This window comes from Phaethon aethereus, assembly GCF_964289735.1.
Source record: "Phaethon aethereus genome assembly, chromosome: W".
NCBI lineage: Eukaryota > Metazoa > Chordata > Aves > Phaethontiformes > Phaethontidae > Phaethon > Phaethon aethereus.
In genome coordinates this window covers 30,997,695-31,022,936 of record NC_138581.1, presented here as the reverse complement: position 1 = coordinate 31,022,936, position 25,242 = coordinate 30,997,695, and the positions used below count along the sequence as shown (strand labels likewise).

Below are 25,242 nucleotides of genomic sequence, written 5' to 3'. Positions count from 1 at the left end.
CCTTTTACATTAAAATTCTGTTAAAACACAAATGTATGGATGTATTGGGTCTGGCTGAAATGGAGTTAATTTTCCCCATAGCAGCCCTCATAGTGCTGTGCTTTGTACTGGTAGCTAGAAAGGTGTTGATAACACACCAATGTTTTGGGTACTGCTGGGCAGTGCTCGCACAGCATCAAGGCTGTCTCTCCAACATTTCCCCCCACCAGTAGGCTGGGAGTGGGCAAGATCTTGGGAGGGGGCACAGCCAGGACAGCTGACCCAAACTGGCCAAAGGGATATTCCATACCATATGACGTCAGCTCAGCACTAAAAGCTAAGAGAAAGGAGGAGGAGTGGGGGGCATTTTTTTTCTGATGTTTGTCTTCCAGAGCAACCACTAAGCATACTGAAGCCTTGCTTCCAGGGAAGTGGCTGAATATCGCCTGCTGATGGGAAGTAGAGAGTAAATCTTTTGTTTTCTTTTGCTTCTATGCGCGGCCTTTGCTTTCTGCTTATTAAACTGCCTTTATCTTGACCCACGTGTTTGGGTTTTTTTTTTTCTTTCCATCCTAATTTCTCCCCCCTGTCCTGCTGAGGAGGGGAGTGATAGAGCAGCTTGGTGGCACCTGGCATCCAGCCAAGGTCAACCCACCACAATGGACTAGTTTCCTGCTTGGAATTTTTTTCTGAGGATCTACACTACCAACATAAAAAAGCTGCTACAGTGGGTTACTGCACTGAAACAAAACATCTACCCCTAGAAGACATGGTCAAAAAAATTTCCAGTCAATCACCACTTCTATAAGCTTCTTTTGGCCACTTTGCCAGCCAAGTCTCTAGTACAATCCAATACCTCTTAAATATACAGCCATGAAACAGGGAAAAGCATCTGTCACCAAAACACAAAACTGTTCTAGAATTAATTCTTGACATATCACATTGGTTTCTTCAAATTTATAATATGGGGGTGTACTGATTTTGACTGAGATGATAGAGTTAATTTTCTTCATAGCAGTTGGTATGGGGCTATGTTTTGGATTTGTGATGAAAACAATGTTGGTAACACAGGAATGTTTTAGTTACTGCTGATCGGTGCTTACACAGCATCACGGCCTTCCTGATTTTGCTTTGCTTGTGTGCACAGCTTTTGCTTTCCCTATTAAACTGTCTTTATTTCAACCCATGAGTTTTCTCACCTTTACCCTTCCAATTCTCCCTCCCATCTCACTGTGAGGGGAGTGAACAAGTGGCTGCGTGGTGCTTAGTTGCTGGCCAGGGTTAAACCATGACAGGGGGGCAACCAAATGTTTCAACAATTTATGATGAATCATTTCTGGTCTTGACATACTGAATTAGTAAATAGTTGCATGTTTTTAAGTATTTTCAGTATCCCAGAGGCCCAATGTCAAAAAACAAGAATGAACCAGATTTCTTCTGAAACCTCTTTTCACTTGCCTAGGTTACAATGATCACAAGAATTGTTTCATTAATAATTCCATATACCACTCCTTGCATCAACACCCCCCCAAAAAAACCCTGTAATGCCCGGAATAAGTTATGTTAACATATTTATAGAGATGTTAACTCTCTAAAGCAAAGTTCAGTTTAGACCATGCTCCTTGGTACTGCAGTCTTCTGCATTGTCACTAACCCCTCAAACTGGACAGAACTAAACTGCTTCATCCCATCTGCCCAGGAACCACACAAACATTTAAGCAAGTCCTATACAATATTAGGAAGCAGTGATTTCACAAGGATTTCTACAAAACCACCCACTCTGTGGAGAAACCTCCAATAAAAACAAGGTCTCTCTCATGCCACAGAAAAAACAGTAAATAAAAGTTGTAGGAAGTGGCAGAAAACCAATTCCACCATTTATTTCCTTTGTATAAGTGTTAAATGACTGTTCAACTATCTATTAATGGATAATTATATTTTCCAATGTATTCTCTCTTTCAAACTACACAAAAACATAGACATTTTTTGAAGTGATTCATTAAAACTCCTAGAATTTAGACTCCGCTGTTTGACAATGCATTCAAAACAAAAGGTAACAGGTTTCCAATTTCTCAGAATTTATTTGTGAAGGCTTAGTCCTGCATATAAGGTCATTCTTCTCCAGGCTTTCCAAAATTTGTGTATGTTTTTAGAAGTGACACATGAATTTTAAACTTTGAGTTCTCTAGTATTCCTCTTACCCCAACAATCTACCAGAATTTCTTAAGAATTTTCCCTCTAAAGTATATTGTCTGCTTCCAAAAATTCAAAAGAATATTGGTCCCTTAGCCAATACAAAAATCACACATGCTCAGGTAAAGAAATGCTAAAGCATGCAGTTAACTATTCACAGTTTATTAAATAAAACTTAGCTTTTGGCATATGATATTTTGACTTTAATACTATTCTATGTGATCTTACAGCTCAGAAATGTCATGCCAATATATACACTAAATTTAGTTTTGACCTAGCACAACTTGTCCTCTTACAGTGAAAAATTATTTGCTTCTGACAATGGACAAAAATCACCTGTCCATCTCCACAGATCTCCATCTCCACCTTACATTTAAAATCCCATATATAATTATGGGATTTGATAATCTACATGAAGATATTTAAGGTATGAAGCATGCTTCCTGCCAATGTCTCAAAGTAATTATCTTGTAGTTTCCTGTATGTCTCATAAGTTCTAATGTATAGAAACTGCAATATTTCCTCTCTGCCATACTTCCCTTTCAGTCATTTAAGAAAATACAGGCCAATGTGCTTCTAACATGCAGGATACTAGCTCTGTTTCCATCTTTACAGAATCACAGAATCACAGAATGATTAAGGTTGGAAAAGACCTTTAAGATCATCAAGTCCAATCGTCAACCCAACACTACCATGCCCACTAAACCATGTCCTGAAGTGCCACGTCTACACGTTTTTTGAATACCTCCAGTGATGGTGACTCCACCACTTCCCTGGGCAGCCTGTTCCAATGCTTGACCACTCTTTCAGTAAAGAAAATTTTCCTAACATCCAATCTAAACCTCCCCTGGCACAACTTGAGGCCATTTCCTCTCATCCTATCACTTGTTACTTGGGAGAAGAGACCAATACCCACCTCACCACAACCCTCTTTCAGGTAGTTGTAGAGAGCAATGAGGTCTCCCCTCAGCCTCCTCTTCTCCAGACTAAACAACCCCAGTTCCCTCAGCCAATCCTCACTCATAAGACTTGTGCTCCAGCCCCCTCACCAGCTTTGTTGCCCTTCTTTGGACACACTCCAGCACCTCAACGTCCTTCTTGTAGTGAGGGGCCCAAAATTGAACACAGTATTTGAGGTGCGGCCTCACCAGGGCCAAGTACAGGGGCACAATCACTTCCCTACTCCTGCTGGCCACACTATTTCTGATACAGAAATCTTATCCAGCTGCAAATGGGCAACTGGATCTCAAATGTTTGAGCCACATTAGGACAAGGCTGAAAATACTGATTTAGGCTCAATTTGTATAAAAAAGACAGGTCAGAAAGAAAGAATCAGGAAAAGACCCTAGTATCTATTTGCATTTTCACGGTACTGAGACAGAAAAAGCTTGCACAGCCATGCATCTCGATTCTTTTAGATTTCTGTGTGCGGTTTTGCCTCTGAATTGATGACCAAAATAAAGCAGTGATTAGGAGTGCATTTAAATACCACTGGAAGAATGGAATGTTGCAGTCTATTTTCCTACATAATCCATGCCAATATATAATTCACAACTTTATCACCTAGAGTTGCAATTAGTGTAGTATTATTTAAGTTAAGTTGGTTACACCCAAGATTTATTTGAAAGATGAAGCAAATACAGGGCATTGTCATCAGTAAATGTAAGAGTGTATTATGGTTATACTATCTGAAAATTGTTTTTCCATTAATTATATTAACCTCCCTCTCATTCTCAGAATGGGAGTTGAAGGTGTTGGCTTGCATCTCTGATTTCTTAAGTAGCAGCTGCTTCTCTCTCTCTCTCCTTCCCTCTGCCACAATTAAACTAGAAATCCTGACTTCATCCAACCAATTAAAAAAAAAGGCTGCTTAGTAACATAGCTATAATATCATTAAAGGTGTGCAAGAGCCAGGCACTAATTTTCCTGTCACCACCTGGTAGGTTAGAAAATCACCTTTTGGATTGTGGATCTGTCTGCTGACAGATAAGAGTCAATGGAGAAATAATTGGTCTGGAGGCAAGCTACTGCCAGTTGGTTATTTCATAATGCAAGTCAACTCCTCCATCTAAGTTCTTACTCATTAAAAGGAAAATTCTGGATAACATTTATACTTCAGGCTATGTGGAAAAGGTATTACTGTCCTTACTGTAAAGGCAGCACACACTTCAATTATTATCAAGTACAGACAAGCTTTAAGCATATCCATAACTGTCAGTAAAAACTAACCAAAGTTCAAGGGGTTTACATGACATCACTAGCTAGCGCTAACACCAAAAAAGATCACAATAAGAATCTCTACGGAAGAAGAGGCATTTCCACAGAGGAATCCATTTTGAATATTCAAGTACTATATTAAGTCTAACTTAGCACTTTATCTAGTTATTAGATGTTCAGGGAGCAGAGCAGTTGTGCAAATTAATTTTCTAACTCACATCTCTGTAACCTACTTTCTTCCAGGCCCTTATTACATTGCTTCATTACCTCTCACATCTTTAAAAGACAACTTTCCTCCCCAAAGAGTAAGTCTGGATTGGTCTCTGAAAACCAGCTAATTACTACACATCATTGTCTGATACTGCTTTCTCCAGTACATCACAGCTGCTTCTTTTTATGATTTGATATTGCTTGTTTCCTAAATACTCTGCTTTTGTTTCCTTCAGTTTCAGAGGGGAGTTCAACTTTTCACAGAACTTTGAAAACATAGTACCACCTCAGCTCCTACAACTGTCTATACATTTTATTTTCACATAAACTTCATTGTAAGTATCTTGAAGTTCTTCTAAAAATATTAATTCATGCATGCATCTTTGCAATAAATGATTGTATACAGTATTGTACTATCCAGCTAAGGAAGCATCAGACTAAACATATCAAAAACAAAAAGTGTGCAGTAAATTGCACACTTCTCCCAACATTTAAATATGTTCTGGTACAAAAATCTCTTCCTGATTGCCCAGCTGGGCAAAACCAAATTAGTTTAGAACCATTACAGATGGGCACTAACTTTTTGTACACATACATAAGATGCTTTCCATAAATAGTCTGGTATTAATATTTAAAAGCCATTGATATCAGCATGTCCAAAGAGCATGTATAGCATATACATTACCTAACAACAGCACTAGCATACACAGCCCTTTTTCCAAATATTAAATCATAGAATCATAGCATAATAGAATGGCTGAGGTTGGAAGGGACCTCTGGAGGTCATCTGGTCCAACACCCCTGCTCAGAGGACCACCTAGAGCCAGTTGCCCAGGACCATGTCCAGACGGCTTTTGAATATCTCCAAGGAGGGAAGAGTCCACAACCTCCTTGGGCAACCTGTGCCAGTACTCAGTCACCCTCACAGTAAAAAAGTGTTTCCTGATGTTCTGTGTGTCCTGATCTCCAGGGAACAGCTTCATGCAGCTCTAATCAATTATTAAATGTGCTTACTCTTGGTTTTTACAAGTGAGTTTAAAACCAGTATTTCACAGTAGTTTTGGAACTATATTTTGCATCAAACAACACAATAAACTTGTCAGCAAATTGCAAAAACTTCAAAGTTTCTTCCCTTGTTAAAATTAATCAAAATCCATTCCTTTGGATTCAGCAGGGACTAAGTAAACATTCATGCCCAGATTCTCCATTTACCTTACAAAGCTTTCATGCCAGAATGTCTTGCCATTGCTAATTCACTTCAAGTACAAGGAAAAAGTAAGATGTCAAGGTTACACAGCTATCCAAACAAAGGAGACAAAGTTTTGTAAATACTATGTCTATGGCTGCCCTTGGCATGTTATCAGGAGAGCTAATAAAACTGGCTAGCAGGCAGAGCTCAGCCTCTCTGACATATTGTCTGCTAGAACTTGTGAATCCTATGTTTTTGTCTCTGGTCTTGGGCCCGCCCTGACAACTAGCTTGGAGAGATCTTCCCCACCGGGAATACTGGGTGTCTGGTCGCCAAGCCCCTGCAGGTGCATCTGCAGAGGGTGCTGTGGAAGCTCTGTAGTGGTGTATGGAGCGGATACAACGGCTTGAGTCACAGTATTCATGGGAACTGGGATTGTTACTGGATGAGATATGGGAGAAGACTCAAGACTTGATAGAGCAGCTCTGTCATCGTGTAGAGGCTCTAGAAAGGACAGGCTCTGCTTCACCTCGCTCAGTCACCCTCACAGTAAAACAGTGTTTCCTGATTGTCCTGGTTTCATCTGGGATAGAGTTAATTTTCTTCATAGAAGCTAGTGTGAGGCTATGTTTTGGACTTGAGATGAGAAAAATGTTGATAACATACTGATGTCTTTAGTTGTCTCTAAGCAGTCAAGGACTGTTCAGCTTCCCATGCTCTGGCCTGCCAGCAAGAAGGCTGGGGGTGCACAAGAAGCTGGGAGGGGACACAGCTGGGACAGCTGACCCAGGCTGGCCAAAGGGATATTCCATACCATATGACGTCATGCTCAGTATATAAAGCCGGGGCAAAGAAGAAGGAAGGGGTGGGGGGACGTTTGGAGTCATGGCATCTGTCTTCCCAAGAAACCATTACGTGCGATGAAGCCCTGCTTTTCTGGAGATGGCTGAACACCTGCCTGCCTATGGGAAGTAGTGAATGAATTCCTTGTTTCGCTTTGCTTGTGTGCATGGCTTTTGCTTTACCTATTAAACTGTCTTTATCTCAACTCATGAGTTTTCTCACTTTTACTCTTTCAATTCTCTCCCCCATCCCACCGTGGGGGAGTGAGCGAGAAGCTGCATGGTGCTTAGTTGCTGGCTAGGGTTAAACCATGATGCTGATATTCAGACAGAACCTCCTGTGTTTCACTTGGTGCCCATTGCTTCTTGTCCTGTCACTGGGCACCAATGAAAAGAGCCTGGCTCCGTCTTCTTTGCACCCTCCGTTCAGGTATTTGTATACGTTGATGAGATCCCCCTCCCGAGCCTTCTCTTCTCCAGGCTAAACAGTCCCAGCTCTCTCAGCATTTCCTCGTAAGAGAGATGCTCCAGACCCTTCATTATCTTTGTGGCCCTTCTCTGGACTCTCTCCAGTATGTCCAGGCCTCTCTTGTACTGGGGAGCCCAGAAATGGACACAGTAGAGGGGAAGGATCACCTCCCTCGACATGTTGGCAATACTTTGTCTAATGCAGCCCAGGATACCATTTGCCTTGTTTGCAGCAAGGGCACATTGCTGGCTCATGTTCAACTTGGTGACCCCCAGGTCCTTTTCTGCCAAGCTGCTTTCCAGCTGGGCGGCCCCCAGCATGTGTACTGGTGCATAGGGTTATCCCTCCTCAGGTGCAGGACTTGGCACTTCCCTTTGTTGAACTGCATGAGGTTCCTGTCAGTCCATTTCTCCAGCTTGTCGAGGTCCCTCTAGATGGCAGCATGACCCCCGGTGTATCAGCCACTCCTCACAGTTTGGTGTCATCAGCAAACTGGATGGGGCTACACTCTGCCCCATCATCCGGATCAGTAATGAAGATGACGAACAGGACTGGATCCAGTATTGACTCCTGGGGTACACCGCTAGTCACTGGCTTCCAACTAGATTTTGCGCTGCTACTGATCACCATCCTCTGGGCCTGGCCATTCAGCCAGTTTTCAGTCCACCTCACTGCCTGCTCATCTAGCCCATACATCAACAGCTTCTCTATGAGGATCTTATGGGAGACAGGGTCAAAGGCTTTCCTGAAGTCCAGGTAGACAATATCCACTGCTCTCCCCTCATCTACCAAGCCAGGCATTTCATCATAGAAGGTTATCAGGTTGGTCAAGCAAGACTTCCCCTTGGTGAAGCCATGATGACTACTCCTGGTGATTTTCTTGTCCTTCATATGCCTGGAAATGGTTTCCAGGATTTAGCTATTCCATCACCTTCCCAGAGATCGAGGTGAGGCTTACCGGCCTGTAGTTCCCTGGGTCCTCCTTCTTGCCCTTCTCGAAGATAGGAGTGACATTTGCTTTCTTCCAGTCTTCGGTCACTTCTCCCAACTGCCATGATCAATAGAAGATAATCAACAAGAGTGGCTTTGCAATGACATCTGCCAGCTCCCTCAGCAGTCATGGGTGTATCCCGTCACGGCCCATGGACTTATGTATGTCTGGTTTGCTTAAGTATTCTCTGACCTGATCCTCTTCCACCAAGGGTATATCTTCCTGGCTCCAGACTTTCTTCCTGGTGTCTTGGGCCTGGGATTCCTGAAGGCTGGTCTTCCTAGTAAAGACTAAGGCAAAGGTGGTGATAAATATATATTTATTTATTCTGCAAATCAACAATACACAGATTTCTATGAATTGAAGAATGATATAAGCTATTTGGAACAGATAGAATTATTTTAAAAAACAGTAAAGGATACACTGCAAAGGCCAAGACAAGCAGACACCACACTACACTGATATTCATTTCTTGTGAGGGCTTCATGATACTGCAATAGGCTTCAGTCACCACATACACAACTGTAGCTGCAACAGTGAAATCCACTAGCCACTGATATTCAGGAAAATAATGCAATGCTGAAAAATAAAAGTTTGCAAATCTTAAAAGTACAATGATATTATTAAGGCAATTGCCAACATATACAAAAAGGGATGACAATTTAAAATTATTTTCAAATAATTGAGGTCTAGATCCAATCTAGATTCAGATTATCCAAATTAAGAGCCACTTATTTCTTCACTGAGCAACCTCTCCTTTTAACCTGAACTTCACTCTTCACCTCTGTTGCTCGATACTGGATTAACACTCAGTAATTTATAAGGTTGCAAGATTTTACTATTTTATCATCTCAGCTTTTATGCATTAACCCGCTAACTTAAAAAATCATGGCTAATTTAGATCTCAAAATCAAGATAAAAAATGGTTATCCACTGAAGTCTAGCTACAATTCTAGGTAAGAGTTTGATTCTCTGTTTCAGATTAAAAGCTCATTGACAATCATTTAATGTACTATATATAATCGCTTCCTCTTTTTTTTTTAGAAAACCCAAACTTAAAACATTGATGGTTTGTTCTTCAAGATTTTGATAACATCTCTTGTATAGCAATAACTCATTGTGTAAACACCATCCTAAACATTCTGGGGAACATACTGTGTTCCATGCAGGTTGGGTGATTTAAAGAGCGTGCGCTTTTCTTTCTCCCATAGATGCTAGGAACTGCAAAGAACAATTCTTAGCAATGAAGTGCAGCCTGCCCCTCCGTACTGGGTTTGCGTGGAAAGGTTTTGGTAGCAGGGGTGGGCAGGGGTGGCTTCTGTGAGAAGCTCCTAGAAGTTTCCCCCATGTCTGATAGAGCCAATGCCAGCCAGCTCCAAGACAGACCCACCGATGGCCAAAGCTGAGCCAATCAGCAATGGTGGTAACGCCTCTGTGATAACATATTTAAGAAGGGTAAAAAGTTACTGTGCAACAGCAGCAGGAAGAGATGAGTGAGAAATACGTGAGAGAAAAATCTCTGCAGACACCAAGGTCAGTGAAGAAAGAGGGGGAGGAAGTATTCCAGGTGCCAGAGCCAAGATTCCCCTGCAGCCTGTGGTGAAGACCATGGTGAGGAAGGTTGTCCCCCTGCAGCCCATGGAGGACCCCACGCTAGAGCAGGTGGATACACCCAAAGGAGGCTGTGACCCCATGGAGAGCCCATGCTAGAGCAGGCTCCTGGCAGGACCTGTGACCTCGTGGAGAGAGGAGCCCATGCTGGAGCAGGTTTGCTGGCAGGACTTGTGACCCTGTGGGGGACCCACGCTGGAGCAGTCTGTTCCTGAAGGACCGCACCCCATGGAAAGGACACGTGGAAAGGACCCACACTGGAGCAGTTTCCATCTCCTTGTGCTGCTCGGGGTGGGAGGAGGTAGAGAAAATCAGGAGTGAAGTTGAGCCTGGGAAGAAGGGAGGGGTGGGGGGAAGGTGTTTTAAAATTTGGTTTTATTTCTCATTATCCTACTCTGATTTGATTGGTAATATATTAAATTAATTTCCCCAGGTCGAGTCTGTTTTTGCCCATGATGGTAATTGGTGAGTGATCTCTCCCTGTCCTTATCTCAACCCACAAGTCTTTTGTTATATTTTTTTCTCTCCTCTGTCCAGCTGAAGAGGGGGAGTGATAGAGTGGTTTCCTGGTTTCAGCTGGGATAGAATTAATTTTCTTCATAGAAGCTAGTATGAGGCTATGTTTTGGATTTGGGATGAGAAAATGTTGATAACATGCTGATGTTTTTCGTTGTTGCTAAGCAGTCAAGGACTGCTCAGCTTCCTGTGCTCTGGCCTGCCAGCGAGAAGGCAGGGGGTGCATGGGAAGCTGGGAGGGGACACAGCCAGGACAGCTGACACAAACTAGCCAAAGAGGTATTAAGAGGTATTCCATACCATACGACATCATGCTCAGTATATAAACTGGGGGAGTTGGCTGGGGAGGGGCCGCAGCTTGGGGACTGGCTGGGCATCGGTCAGTGGGTGGTGAGCAATTGTGCTGTGCATCACTTGTTTTGTATATTCTTTTATCATTATCACTATTATTACTTTTTATTTTCCCTGTCCTATTAAACTGTCTTTATCTCAACCCATGAGTTCTACCCTTTTTCTTTTCCGATTCTCTCCCCCATCCCGCTGGGGGGGGGCAGGGTGAGTGAAGGGCTCTGTGATTGTTTTGGCTACCTGCTGGGTTAAACCACAACAAGCGGCTTAGTGGGTGCCTGGTAGCTAGCCAAGGTCAACCCACCACACACTCTCAAACACCTTCCTACATCAACGAGGTTAAAAAGTCACAGAATATAACTGAGCATTTGTCTTTTGACTACAAGGTATCTGATGTCAAAAACATGAAATTGGTTGAACTCGGGTATTTCAATGAAAGTCTGGTATTTACTTTGAAATGACTATTTGGTTAGATTTAACATATATTTGCATATATAACTTTTTAAAGATACTTAAATCCTACACTGTATCAGTATCTATAAACTGATGCTTGTTTTATTCTCAGAGGAACCCATTAATGCTATTACTTGAAGCAAATAACACTAACTGAAAACTGTGACTGCTTTGCTTACATGCCAGTTTTAAAAAGCTGTGCATTACTGTTACAGGTCTTTTCAGCACTGATAATTTAAGCTGCGACATCTCCTGCTCAGCACTATGCTTTCTTTCTTTCTATATTTATGCATACAGTGCATGCACATAAAAATTTGGCTAGGAGGAAAATATGTACCACATGTATACATATCCATATATGACTGTAACAGAAAAAATGGTTATGTTTAAGGAGTCAAAACTTACCATTTCTAAAAAAGCCTATTAACTTTCAAAACAACTGCTATGTATGGGGTCAACGAAGCTGGTGAGGTGTCTGGAGAACAAGTCTTATGAGGAGCGGCTGAGGCAATTGGGGTTGTTTAATCTGGAGAAGAGGAGGCTGAGGGGAGACCTCATCGCTCTCTACAACTACCTGAAAGGGGGTTGTGCTGAGGTGGGTGTTGGTCTCTTCTCCCAAGTAACTAGCGATAGGACAAGAGGAAATGGCCTCCTGTCCTGGTTTCAGCCAGGATAGAGTTGATTTTCTTCATAGAAGCTAGTGTGAGGCTATGTTTTGGATTTGGGATGAGAAAATGTTGATAACATGCTGATGTTTTGAGCTGTTGCTAAGTAGTCAAGGCCAGTCCAGCTTCTTGTGCTGGCCTGCTAGCAAGAAGGCTGGGGGTGCATGGGAAGCTGGGAGGGGACACAGCCAGGACAGCTGACCCAGGCTGGCCAAAGAGATATTCCCTACCATACAACATCATGCCCAGTACATAACCTGGAGTTAGCCAGGGGCGGAATTCGCTGCTTGAGGACGGGCTATCGATTGCCGGGTGGTGAGCAATTGCTGTATTGGGCATCACTTGTTCTTGTACATTCCTTTGTTGGTATTATTATGGTTGTTATCATTGTTGTTTCCTTCTCTCTTGCTGTCCTACTAAACTGTTTTTATCTCAACCCACGAGTTTTTTCACAGTTCTCTCCCCCGTCCCACTGGGGGAGGGGAGAGTGAGTGAGCGGCCGCCTGGTGCTTAGTTGCTGGCTGGGGCTAAACCACGACACCTCCAGTTGCGCCAGGGGAGGTTTAGACTAGATATTAGGAAAAAATTATTTACTGAAAGAGTGGTCAAACATTGGTACAGGCTGCCCAGGGAGGTGGTGGAGTCTCCATCACTGGAAGTATTCAAAAAACGTGTGGACGTGGCACTTTGGGACATAGTTTAAGTGGGCATGGTGGTGTTGGGTTGATGGTTGGACTTGGTCTTAAAGGTCTTTTCCAACCTTAATAATTATGTGATTCTGTATTTCTGCAGTGTTACTTTTGGTTTCTAAATATTTTACTTCAAAATTTCAGATGTGTGGGTGAAAGAACTAGGTTTCAGTGCTACAGTACATTTCCTATTCTGGAAGAGCAGAAAGTGTGTTTCAACATCTGCCAGTTATCATTTCCTTGTACAAAGCTATTGTCTGTTTCATAAAGTATGTCTGTTTCATATACACTGAGTGATGTGATCCTTTTGGTGGTGTCTCTTATTGCTAGGGATGCCTAATGCAGCAATAGATATGCTTTATGCTGCATTTCATCTACTCATCCCTTTTTTTAATACCGCTATTAAGATGTCACCCATGGAAGGACAAAAGAGATTTAGCCCTAATTTTTGCTTTCTCACTTTCTTTCTTTATAATCAGTTGTACTGTTATTCTTTCATTATCTACCGAAAAAAGATATTCCAGTATTTATTGCAAATGAACACTTGTTAGAAAACAACATCAGGATATATTTGATATAATATGTTGTTGTTTGCATCCACTTATTCTTACCCATAGTGTCCCTTTCAGTCACAGACTTTGTTTCCAGACGAAGATCAATGTCTTTTGGAATGGTTAGGGGCTTGTTTTCAATATGACCTTTATATTTTCTATTTAAAAAAAAAGGTAAATAAATATAATACACACAGATACAACAGAACTAACTTGTTCATTATATAATAGCATTTCAAATTTAAGTAGTATGCAGACCATTTTTTCCCCCACATACAAACATTTTCAGCTAGCTAGGTAAAAGCATTAATTCAAGTTCAAATAAGCACATATCTTGAGAAACAACCAGGTATGTCAATAATTATTAGCTTTACCTTGCAAACCTCTGAAATACTACTGTGGTTTCACATATAGGTCTAAATGTCATCTATATGTTATGTCCTGAGTATATATTAGGACAGGATGTGGCGGGCACCATCTACTCCAACACATCGGTTTCCTCTGAAAGGATGCTTCACTGTTCAGACAGGAAGGAAGCTATAGGGTGTGTTATGAAAATTCCCTTTCCTAACTATTATATCAATCAGTCTTTATAGTATGAAAGTGTATTAACTTTGTTAATATATATATTAGCTCACATTATACACTGATGTAATGAGGTAGCAGAATTTTACTGGAGACTTTGGCACTGTTCATGCTTACGTAAAACAAACTAAAGGACAGCCCGGCCCTGGAAATAAGGGCTTTGCTTTTTGGAAGCTTAGAGATGTCCATGAAGGATAAAGGATACCCCTGGACAACCAAGATAACGCCAGCATCCTAGCCCCTCTGACATATCTTTGAAACCCTCCCAGCATCATCTGGCATCATAGATAACTATAACAAGACTGACTCCAGGGACGTCTGGATCAATAGACAAGCAGCAAGAATGCTGCAGAAATATAGTTGCTTTGCAAAGTTTTCCTATGATTAGTAATTGGTAGTGTGGGTGTTAGTGATTAGTCAAATCGTATTGTACCTGAATGTTTGAAGGGTATAAGAACCCTGTGTAAAACCACATCCAGGGTGCCCAAATTAGGCTGGGATACTCCATGTGCATGAATAAATATTTACCCTTATAATTCTAATACTTACTTTGCGTCCTAGCCTCTCTCCTTGGTTGGCACGGGCCAGTTACGAATTTTTGTGACAGGTGTTCCAATTGGTTCCCCCAGCCTTAACAGTTTATTGATATGACTACAGGTACAGTGCAGAACATATGCACCCTGCCATAGAAATACACTGAAGAAAATCAAAGCTAATTTGAGACTTTTCAGTTGAGGTCTAGGCCAGTAGACTAAAAGACAGCAGTGTTAAAGTCTTTGGATTGAAAGTAAGTAAATGAGTAAGACATCCTTGGGAGTGTTAATTTATTGATCATTCACTGGAAATAACAAGCAATAATCTATCTCAGAAGATAAACAAAGTTGTTAGGAAAAAACAAATATCAAATTTTCAAAATAGCATTGGGTCCTTTTGTCACAATAGGGTGCTTAGCAAATATGTCACCTGAGCTGGACTAACCTAGATCCTTGAAAGATCTATCCTACTAGCCATCAAGCAAAGACAAATTTAAGATAGCTTCCTAATCTAAAAGGAAACATGTAAAAATACCATACTTATTTCAAATTCATATCCTGCTTATGAAAATAAGCCCAAAAATGTATCACTGTATTAGTAATCCTAGAAAATTAATACAATTTAAAAAGTAATAACCCAGCATGCTCTCTTTGGGCAAAGCAACAAAGTTAAGTACAATGTGATGCAGAGGCAGGGTTCAAAGCTGTGTTCTGGGTTTTAACCACTCCTGCACAGCATGACAGCATACAGAAGCTTCATAAAGAATCACACAAAGATCCATTTACTCCTGTCATACTAGGTGGCTATGTGCCAAAGGGAAAGAAAAAGGCAAGCAAAGGCTGATCCTCACACTGCTAAACCCTTCCTGGCTTCCAGCATTAAGCAACTTGGGGATAACCTGAGCCAGGGATTGCAACCTCCAAAACCATCATTTTTAATGTGACATGAATTTGTTGAATACCTTTCTGAACCAGCCTGAAATCTGTTGACCTTCAAAGTATCTTGTAGCAGCAAGTTCCACAATTTGTGTCCCAAATTAAAAAGTGCTTAAACCTACTCTAATTTAATGCAGCATCTCCTTGTATAACATGGCAGTAAATTTATTACTCCCTATCTGCCTTCTTGCAAAGTGGATACATACCTCTAGCAAAATCATCCCTCAATCAGTTCCTAGACTAGTAAATCTTAGCCTACTCCTCCTTATGTGGAAGCCTTACTTCTAGCCATCATTGTTGGCCTTTTCTAGTTCTACTAAATAGCCTTTGAAATACAGTACAAACAAAAGTACGTCTTATAATATAAAATTATGAAGTTAGATTATGTTTTCCAGTTGAGATAATGCTTTTCCCGGTGATCGCGTGAAGGCCAGCTTTCTTCTGTCCCGTTCGGGTTTTTTAACTCGCTGCTCAGTTTGCGCCAGAGGGGGCAGTGTGTCAGAGTACACCGCGGATTTCCTGCGCATGTCGTCGGAGCTGAATTAGGGGGGGGTGACCTTTTGTTACCCCTCTATATTCATGGCCTGGCCAGCGATGTTCGTACAGAGGTAGCCCGAAGGCTGGCGCCGGAAGATTTTGCAGGTTGCCACTAAGCGTGCTTTCTGAAGCGGAGCAGCTTTTGCGCTTGCCTGGTTCTGCTCCGGTTTCGGGCCCCCGCTCCCTCCCAGCGCCCCCCCTGCTTGGCGAAGGGGCAGGCGCCATGCTGGCGGTGCCGGGGACGGGGCCCGTGTGGCCGGGACGGGAGCTCGGACCGCGGTGGCTCCTCCCCAAGTCCGCTCTGCCCGCCTCCGCCCTGCTGCTCGCGGCGGGGTGGAACCCATTGCAAATCGGGGCAGCGTTTGCCTAGCCCCCCTCTCCCCCTGCTGAGGACTCTGCCGAGGAGACGGTTAATTTGGCTACCTTTGGGAACAGCTGGGATTTTCCACAGTTTTCTGAATTGTCCCTTTCAGCGCCCGGTATTGTGGGGTCGAGAAACAGCTCCGGCCAGCGCGGGAAGGGAGGTCGCCGCCGGCGTAGATGGGGCGAGCCCGGGTGCCCCGTTCCTCACGGTGTCGGTCTCGCTTCCGCTCCCGGACAGCAGAGCGGTCACTGCTGAGGCCCTGGTGGACTCTGACTCTTGTAGGAATATGATTTCTGCGGAGTCTGTAAAAAGGCTCATGCGCCAATAAAGCGCCGATCTGTCCCTTGCCCTATTTTTGCTACTGACGGGAAACCCGCCGGCGGTGGTCCCACTGAGTGTCAGACCCCGCTCCTGCAGCTCTCCGTCACTCCAAGATACTGGGAGTTTATTTATTTTTCTGTTCCCTCTATGCCCTTTTACCCAATCATCCTGGGCACGCCTTGGTTAGTCCGGCACGATCCGGTGGTCGGTTGGGCACAGAGACGAAGTTATCTTCCTGTGGGTGAAGTGCGGGGAGTGCCGCTGCCTCCCGCAGCCGGCGGGGTACAGCGCTCTCTCCCGGCGCCGGTGGCTGGCCAGGGTTCCGGGCAGGCCCTAGTGCCCACCGGGTACCTCGAGCCACCTACTGGCCTGTTGGGGGCGCTGCCGCTAGAATTTAGGGACTTTTTGGAAGTTTTTGAGCAAAAGTGAGCAGAGATCTTAACTCTCCCAATCGGGTGTATGATTGTTCCATCGAGCTGTTCCCAGACACTCCTCTCCCTTCAGGCCATATCGGTCCTCTGTCACAGAGAGAGATGGTGGCCTTGAAGGCTTATACTGAGGATGGTTTAGCCTGGGGTTTTATACAATACACCACTTCCCTCCCTTGGTGCTGCTATCATTTCTATAAAGAAGGATGGAAGCTTGAGGCCTGCCATCAAGAACCCAGTACCCCCTGCCCCTCATGCCTGAGTTGTTGGAGCATTTACAGGGGCCATGCTGGTTTACTAAAGGGGCTTATAATCTCTTTTATGTTCATCAGGGTAATGAGTGGAAAATGGCCTTTGTTTGCATGTATGGCCACGTATCATTTGATACCTTTTGGCCTACATAATGCCCCTGCCACCTTTCAGGGCTTTATCAACAATGTTTTCTGTGACTTGTTGGACAATTATATTATTGCACATCTGCATGACATTTTAGTTTACTTGAGGCCATGGGAGGAACATGTTCATGTTCAAGAGGTTCTCCCTCACCTTTGGCATCACTGCCTTTATGCAAAGCTGAAGAATTATGATGCCTGGGATGAAGAGTTGTTGGCCATCAGGGAGGCATGTGCTGAGTAGAGGCACCTTCTTGTGGGTCCTGCTAAGCTCCCTTTGGTTCTGACTGACCATTGAAATCCAGAATATTTTAGGAATCTGAAGTGCCGCTCTCCCACTTGGCTTGTTGGGCAACTTTTTTCTCTCAGTTTCCATTTACTATCACCTACAGGCTGGGTAAACAGAATGGCAGGGCAGATATCCTGTCACATCAGGAAGCCTCAGCAGGAGATGCTGAGGCAGATCTGCTCCCCTGTCATTTTTCTCTCTGCAAAATTTTTTTGCAGCTGTGCCAGCCAATACCTTGGTTCTGTGCATCAGGTGAGGGCAGTGATCCTTCAGCCATGCAGTTTTGGGCAGGGGATACTTTGCAGAATCTGCAGGAGGATAGTTGTCTGTATCGCGATGAGTGGCTGTATATCCCTGCTGACCCACTGCACACACAAGGTCCTTCAATGCTGTCATGACGCACTGACAGCGGGGCACAGCAGTCATCAGAAGACTGCATCAAGTCACATTGAGCTACTGGTGGCCTATAGCACATGCTGATGTTGCAAGCTATGTTCAGGCTTGTGCTGTCTATGCCGAGCTAAGAGACTGATGTAGAGGCCATTACAACCCTTACAAACTCCTGAGCAGCCATGGCAAATTATTTCAATGGATTTTATTGTGGACTTGCCTGTGTCTCAGGGGCATACAGTGAGCAGTGCTTGTGGTGGTGGACTTGTTTACAAAGGTGGCTATTTTTGTTCCACTAAAGAGGCTACCCATGGCCCCTCAGACTGCACTCTTGGTTGTGCAGCTATTGCTTCACTGTCATGGTCTGCCAGATAGCATGGTGATGGATGAAGGGGCCCCGTTTACTGCCCAGTTCTTCAGGCAGCTTATGGGCCTGCTGGGGGCTCAACACTGTCTTTCTACCCTTTATCACCCACAGTCTAAGTCAGATGGAGTAGGTAAACCAGGTCCTGGAGCAGTATCTCCCCTGTTCTATTAATTAACATAAAGATGACTATAGGTCTCTGTTACTGTTGGCAGAATTTGCACATAACAGCAGTGTTCACTCTTCCACACAGCAGATCCCTTTTTACACACAGTACAGTTTTCAGCCCTGTGACCACCCAGCTACCCCAGTGGCTGTCCAGGGGTTTTCTCCTGAGGACTCTGTTGAGCAGTTGCAGTATAGGCATTTGTTTCTTCAAAAGCAGCTGGAAAAAGCAAAGGCTGTTTACAAAGACTATGCAGATAGTCATTGGTGACCACCATTGGACTTTGTGGTTGGGGAGTATGTTTGGTTGTCTGGTGAACATGTTCGTTCTGTGCATCCTTCTTCTAAGCTGGACCACTGTTACCTGGGCCTGTATAAAATCCAGTTGTGTTTCGTCTGTACCTTCTATGTGGTCTCAATATTCACCCATTGTTCATGTCTCCCTGTTAAAACCTGTTTACCCAGATCCCTTCCAGTGGCAACCTCTACCTCCATCTCCAGTTATGGTCCAGGGCCAGAGAGAATATCATGTCTGGGCTATTTTGGATTCCAGGATATCCTGGAGTAACCTGCAGTATTTGATTGATTGGGTGGGTCTTGGCCCAGAGGTTCCTGGGTGCCCAGTATCCTGCTAAGTTTGGTCCAGTGGAGGACATGGGGGCACACCCTGGGTGAAGAGGGGAGATAGTGGCAGGGTTACATAGGTATCCATTCAAATGAGATAATCTTCTGTAAATATTTAAAGTCTTCAGCTGCCACTGTTGTGTTATCAGGAGAGCTAATAAAACTGGCTAGCAGGCAGAGCTCAGCCTCTCCGAGCTACTGCCTGCAAGAGCCTTCAAATCTTACATCTCTGTCTCTTGTCTTGGGCCTGCTCTGACAAGCAGCTTCTTCAAAGAGAGAGAGGTATATCCACTGACTGAAAATTAACATTATTATATATCCTATTGTTACAATAGCAAAGTAAAGAAAGCAGCATTTAAGTCTCCACATTACCATCCCGATTCCCTCTGAAGTTTCATATCCATCTGTCAATAAAATTTACCTTATTACAACTACATACATGTATTAAAACTGTATTTTCTTGGTTAGATATTAATGTACTATGATAAATACACCAATCATAATAATTAAATTACACCAACGGAATTTGACTGTTTAGACATGAAAACGTAGCACCACATTTGAAACATTACATGCAAAAGTTTAACAAGTGAAAAAGGACTTAATGCAAATAGGTGAAGAACTGTGATACAGTTTTCTACCAAGCTTCACAGTAAATTTTTCCAAGATTACAAAATTTAAGCTCATATGCAAGTACACATTAACATGCCATACTTCCATACAGCAGAGAGCATGATTGCCCTGGTGAACGTGAGAATATGCATGCTTTGGCTGGCAGAAGATTGCCAAGGTTGAGGAAAGGCATTCGGTGTAAAGTGCAATTATTATTTGGCAATGCAATTGTGTTTTCCTGTTTAAGGTTCATATTGGTGAAACATATAACTTAAATAACTTCAGTTACATAACTATAACTTTAAAATATGAATAAAATATCAATGGTTAAATGCACAGTTATAAACTGTAATACTATTAACTACTTTGCTTCATCTTGTTACATAAAATTTGGATTAAATTATGTTTTGAATATTAAAGAATATTGTGACAAACATGTAATATTGAAGCATTATATATAAAAGAGAAAAGGCTTAGTTTTCTAGCCCAACATTTGGCAAATGAGGTTGCTACCCATGTAGCTTAAAAAAAAAAAAGCTTTGATTTTGTGATGAACAGGTTATATGTGCAGTTCATGAATTAACACAAAATTTAGATATTAAGAATTTTAAGAGAGCAGTTTATAGTAGAACAAAACACCCACAAAACAAAACACAAAGGAAACCACCTATGTCACCAAAAAGCAAGACACTGGGTATTTGTTTTAAACATAGCAAGCTCCACCACCTCAAGATCAGTCTTGGTTCTTGCCCCAATTACACTTCTGGCGAGGCTGTTCCGGAGCTTCATGACTGAAGATCAGAAATCTGTTTCCATCTTAAGTTGATAAACAACTATCCTATCATTCACTGACTCTTTTTGCTAGGTTAAACAAGGCAAGCTCTTTTAGCCTCCTCTTGTAAGATAGGTTTTCTGTTTCCTGGATCATCCTAGCAGTCCTTCTCTTCACCTTTTTGAGTCTGAATTCATTTTTCTTGAACATGAGTGATCAGAACTGTACACAGTAATCCAGATAAAACTCTACATCAGTGGCCTTGTGCAACAGGATAAACATTTCCCCCTCTCTTTACTGGAAATACCTTACTTAATATATCCTAGGAGCACATTTACCTTTTTCACAGCTGCATAAGTGTGGCAGCTCACAGTAATCCTGTGTTCAACTAATATACTCAAATCTTTCTCATCTTGCTTCAAGATGAAGAGCTTCAATTGTAGATAAAATTTCTTATTCTCAGTCTTCATCTAAATGAATAGATTCATTAAGAAAATTGCCATCAAATTAGCAATGTCACAGACCACTTTTGGAGACTGGGAATTACCCAGTTTTGTACAATTTGGTTATGTTAAGCTCTCTGTTAAACCAAAAGAATACAGTTGAGTACAGAGTTGTAGTAATCAAAGCAAGTAGGGTAGTCACATGGGAGAAATTTTAGACTCGCACAAAACCAAAAGTTTGCCAGTAGAGTTGTTATATGGATTTAAAGAAAAAAAAACACCAAACTTAAAACAAGTTTTTACCTATCTTTTTTGCTCTTGCCTCTTTGTTTCCCTGCAAGAAGCCTTAGAACTTCTTCAGTAGGATGCTGATACCACTGTAAACTACAGGAGAAAAAAAAAGTTTAAGTAAAACAATGTCAGCATGAGCAATTCAGAGGGCTTTTTAAAAAAAGAAAACTACATAAACACACATTAAATCATGTCATTTGCAGCACCTAACCAAAATACCTTTGTGTTAAAGTACCAACACCATCTCAACTGATCAATTACAGCTAAACTTCAATTCTCTTCAGCACAAAGGACACTTGCTCATAATTAGAAAGGTTTGCAACCATCAATGCACCATTCAAGTAAAAGCACTTGTGCTTCTTAAAACACCAAATTTTCAAGTTGTCATCAACCACAGCAGAAAAAGCTGTACCCATATTGGAAAAAGGTCACTATATCATTACAATTACCTATGAGAATCAAGTTCTAAATTATTTTATTAAGGATAACTACTCTTCTGAAAAAAGAATAATTTAAAAAAATCTGCAACAGCTATTATGGAATAACCGTAACCAGTCTTTTTTCTTACACAGACCAGATCTTAACATTTATGTTCCTGTCCCAAAAACCACCACAGTGATATCTTCAACTCTTACTAGAAAGAGGTAAAAATGAACAGCACAACTTACAAAAACATAGATATTTGTAAATTAAAGGTATTTAACTGTAGCATAGAAAAATAGTGGGGGGGGGGGGGGGCAGGTCTGCAGGGGTGGCCTCTGTGAGAAGACACCAAAAGTTGCCCCCATGTCAGACAGAGCCAGTTCTAGCCAGCTCCAGAACAGATCCACCACTGGCCAAGGCCAAGCTAAGCAGCGACATTAGTAGCATCTCTGTGAAAACATTTAAGAAAGAGTAAAAAATGCTGCACAGCAGCTGTGAAAGAGAAGCGAGGGGGGAAAAAAAAAACCACACACAGAAAAAAAACCCACAAACCACACTTCCAATGATGAAGCATTCACAACTTCTCTGGACAACCTGTTCCAGTGTCTCACCACCCTCATAATAATAAAAATTATTCCTAATGTCCAATCTAAATCTACCTTTTTTCAGTTTCAAACCGTTGCCCCTTGACCTATCACTACAGGCCCTGTCAGTCTGCTCCCATCTTTCTTATAAACCCCCTTTAAGTACTGCAAGGCTGCAATAAGGTCTCCCCAGAGCCTTCCCTTCTCCAGGCTTGTCCTGGTTTCAGCTGGGATAGAGTTAATTTTCTTCATAGAAGTTAGTGTGAGGCTATGTTTTGGATTTAGGATGAGAAAATGTTGATAACATGCTGATGTTTTCAGTTGTTGCTAAGCAATCAAGGACTGTCCAGCTTCTCATGCTGGCCTGCCAGCAAGGCGGCAGGGGGTACATGGGAAGCTGGGAGGGGACACAGCCAGGACAGCTGACCCAAACTGGCCAAAGAGATATTCCATACCATATGACATCATGCTCAGTACATAAAGCTGGGGCAAGTTATGGCACCTGTCTTCCCAAGAAACCATTATGCATGATGGAGCCCTGCTTTCCTGGAGATGGCTGAACACCTGCCTGCTGATGGGGAGTAGTGAATGAATTCCTTGCATTGCTCTGCTTGCGTGCGCGGCTTTTGCTTTCCCTATTAAACTGTCTTTATCTCAACCCATGAGTTTTCTCACTTTTACCCTTCCAAGTCTCTCCCCCGTCCCACCGTGGGGGAGTGAGTGAGTGGCTGCGTGGTGCTTAGTTGCTGGCTGGGGTTAAACCACAACAAGGCTGAACAACCCGAACTCTCTCAAGTGAAGGAAATAACTGCCAGTTCAAACACACACAGAGAAAAAAAAATACACAAAACAACCCACCCCCACAAAACGAAACAAAAAAACACTTAAAAAAAACCAAAACAACCCACCCCAAACAAGCACAGACTTGACATGGGGGGGGGGGAGCGGCTGAATTCTGTTTTGTTTTTCTTGAGGGATCTGTAAGAGTGAAAATTATTTCATTCATTTTCATCATAGGAGGTCCCAGATGAAACATTTGCTTTTTCTGTAGAAGAACTTTGATACAAAACAGAGACACTGTAAGACTGAGAAGTAGTCAGAGCAGCTACCTTTTCATCCAAAAATACAAACTACAAAGATACTTTATTTCTTAACTTTTATAAGATCTAGAGAAAGGGTGGTAAAGCACAGAAAGTCTTCTGCTTTGTCATTCATTATCTCCCAGATTTGAACTAGACATATTGAGTGTACCACAAGTAACTGATGACCCCTTTCAATCATGCAAATCACTTGTGTTGGAAGCTAAATTTTTTTTTTTTTTACCATCTTCCCTACAGATAGACATATAGTACCTAATACAGCAGCAGAGAAAAATTCTTGTTCTGTGTAGTGAACTAGCACAAATCAACAACGCTTAAACCACAACTATAATTACACTATAGAACTACATTGCAAGTGATTCATAGCGATAACTAACAGTGTGAGTCTAATTAATAAACCCTACATACCTTACGTTTGAAATCTCAAAACAAAGATATTTAAACAAACATTTTAATAAAGGTAGAATTAAAAGTTTGGAGTTCATATCTGCTCCAGCTTATGTATGGTTAAAGCTGATGTCCCAGAACTATAGCTTCAACATATCCAAATTAGTCTGAATAGCAACAGCAGCACAAATATTCCCTAGTTAAATTAAATGAAGGTCATTAATGAATGACCAACAAAACATTTTCTTCTTTCTTCCTAAAATGCCCCGAAAAGTAGGACAGAAGTAGCTGAGAACCTTAAAAGCAACATTTTGGTAGAGACTGATTTATTAGTTAAAAATGCAAAGGCCTATGCAAATACCCGAGCTGCCAATTAATTGAGTTCAGTTAATATGATTATTGAAATTCTTTTCAAGCTCTGAAAACAGTACACGTTTACTGTTGAAAAAATTTATATTTCTTTTCAAATTTAAATAAATCCCTTTTCAATGATACCTGTTCATTCTGTAAGTGAATAATTACCTTACATCTATCCATTCTAACAATTCTGTTTTAGGACTTCGAATGTACACATACAGGCATCTTGAAACGAACTGGTCACTTAAAGTTCCTGGCTTTTCTATTTTTGAATGGTGACGTGTTCATCTGCCCTCCACAAATGGGAGGGCTATCTCATCTAGATACTTCAGACAACCTCACTTAGAAAAGCCTCTCAACCTTCTGCAAAAAAAGTAGATATTTGATATTCTGAATATATCAACAATTATAAAAGACAGCTTTTAGACTTACTTTCTAATCACATAGTGTTTCTCTTCCTGGAAGAAAAGACAGTGTCCATGTTTTTGTTTGGTTTTTAATATTCAAGATACTGATTTGTATTTAAAACAGCTGGTGGTTGTAGTTATTATGGATACAGTCACACATGGAATGTTCCCCTTGCAACTGATGTATTTGATCTATTGTTATTAAATAGCATATTGACATTTATACTAATCCTGTCCTATGAAGTATTAAAAAAAAATGTTTAGTAAGTACCTAAGCACTCTTTATATGCAAGGCTAATCATCAGACAGATTAATACTGAGGCAGTGCAGAGGAAAAAAAAAAAAATCTTTCTGTTCTTGCAGTATCTTGTATTCAATTTAGCTTTTTAATATTAAAATATGTGGCTTATGCCTTTAAAAAGATAAGGGCTGAACGGCAGCTAGTTTTGACCAATACGATCAAAGCAACAAACTTAAGTCTATTCTACATCAAAACTGTCTTACAGGCTTAAAGTGTAAGTCCAGTGTCACAATACTATAGTTTTACTAAAATTCAAGAATAGTAGATTAATTATTTAAAAAAAAAAATTTAAATTAGTTCATTGTTTCTACTCTAATGCATAATTGTGTTACCACATTCAAACACAGTGCAGCAACTTTCTTATCTTACCTGCCACCACAGAGAAGCCAACGAGCAAAAGAGTAGTGAGGTATGATCTTCTGTATGACACTAGCCATTACCATGGTAACCACCAGCTGTACACCTATCACACCCTGCAGAGGAATAAGTTAATAACAAGTCAGTGTGGTTAAAAAAAACCCAAAAAATTACTTCAGTGCCTTTTTTTTTTTTTTTTTAAACATTTAAACACCTTTATATAGTAGGGATAACATTTTAGGTTCTTTTTAAACTGCAGGGGAAGAAAAACAATACTGCATCAGTTTTCAAGAAGTCCCCTGAAACTTGCTATAATAATCTAAAAAGAAAAGGCATTGCCAAACCACAAGGACAGTA

General features: G+C 41.7%; 1 protein-coding gene across 1 annotated transcript in view; it reads right to left on the bottom strand.

Moving 5' to 3' along the window:
* Nucleotides 1-24,995, bottom strand: part of LOC309415247 (transmembrane protein 161B-like) — a gene marked incomplete at its 3' end in the record, with an annotated part of 49,650 nt that extends 24,655 nt beyond the window's left edge. The window contains exons 1-4 of the mRNA XM_082012712.1: nucleotides 24,898-24,995; nucleotides 20,982-21,062; nucleotides 12,984-13,081; nucleotides 8,513-8,669 (exon numbers count right to left, since the gene is read on the bottom strand). Of these exons, the coding sequence (XP_081868838.1) occupies nucleotides 8,513-8,669; nucleotides 12,984-13,081; nucleotides 20,982-21,062; nucleotides 24,898-24,971 (410 nt within the window). The 5' untranslated portion in view covers nucleotides 24,972-24,995. The remainder of the gene's footprint in view (nucleotides 1-8,512; nucleotides 8,670-12,983; nucleotides 13,082-20,981; nucleotides 21,063-24,897) is intronic.
* Nucleotides 24,996-25,242: the final 247 nt, after the last annotated feature.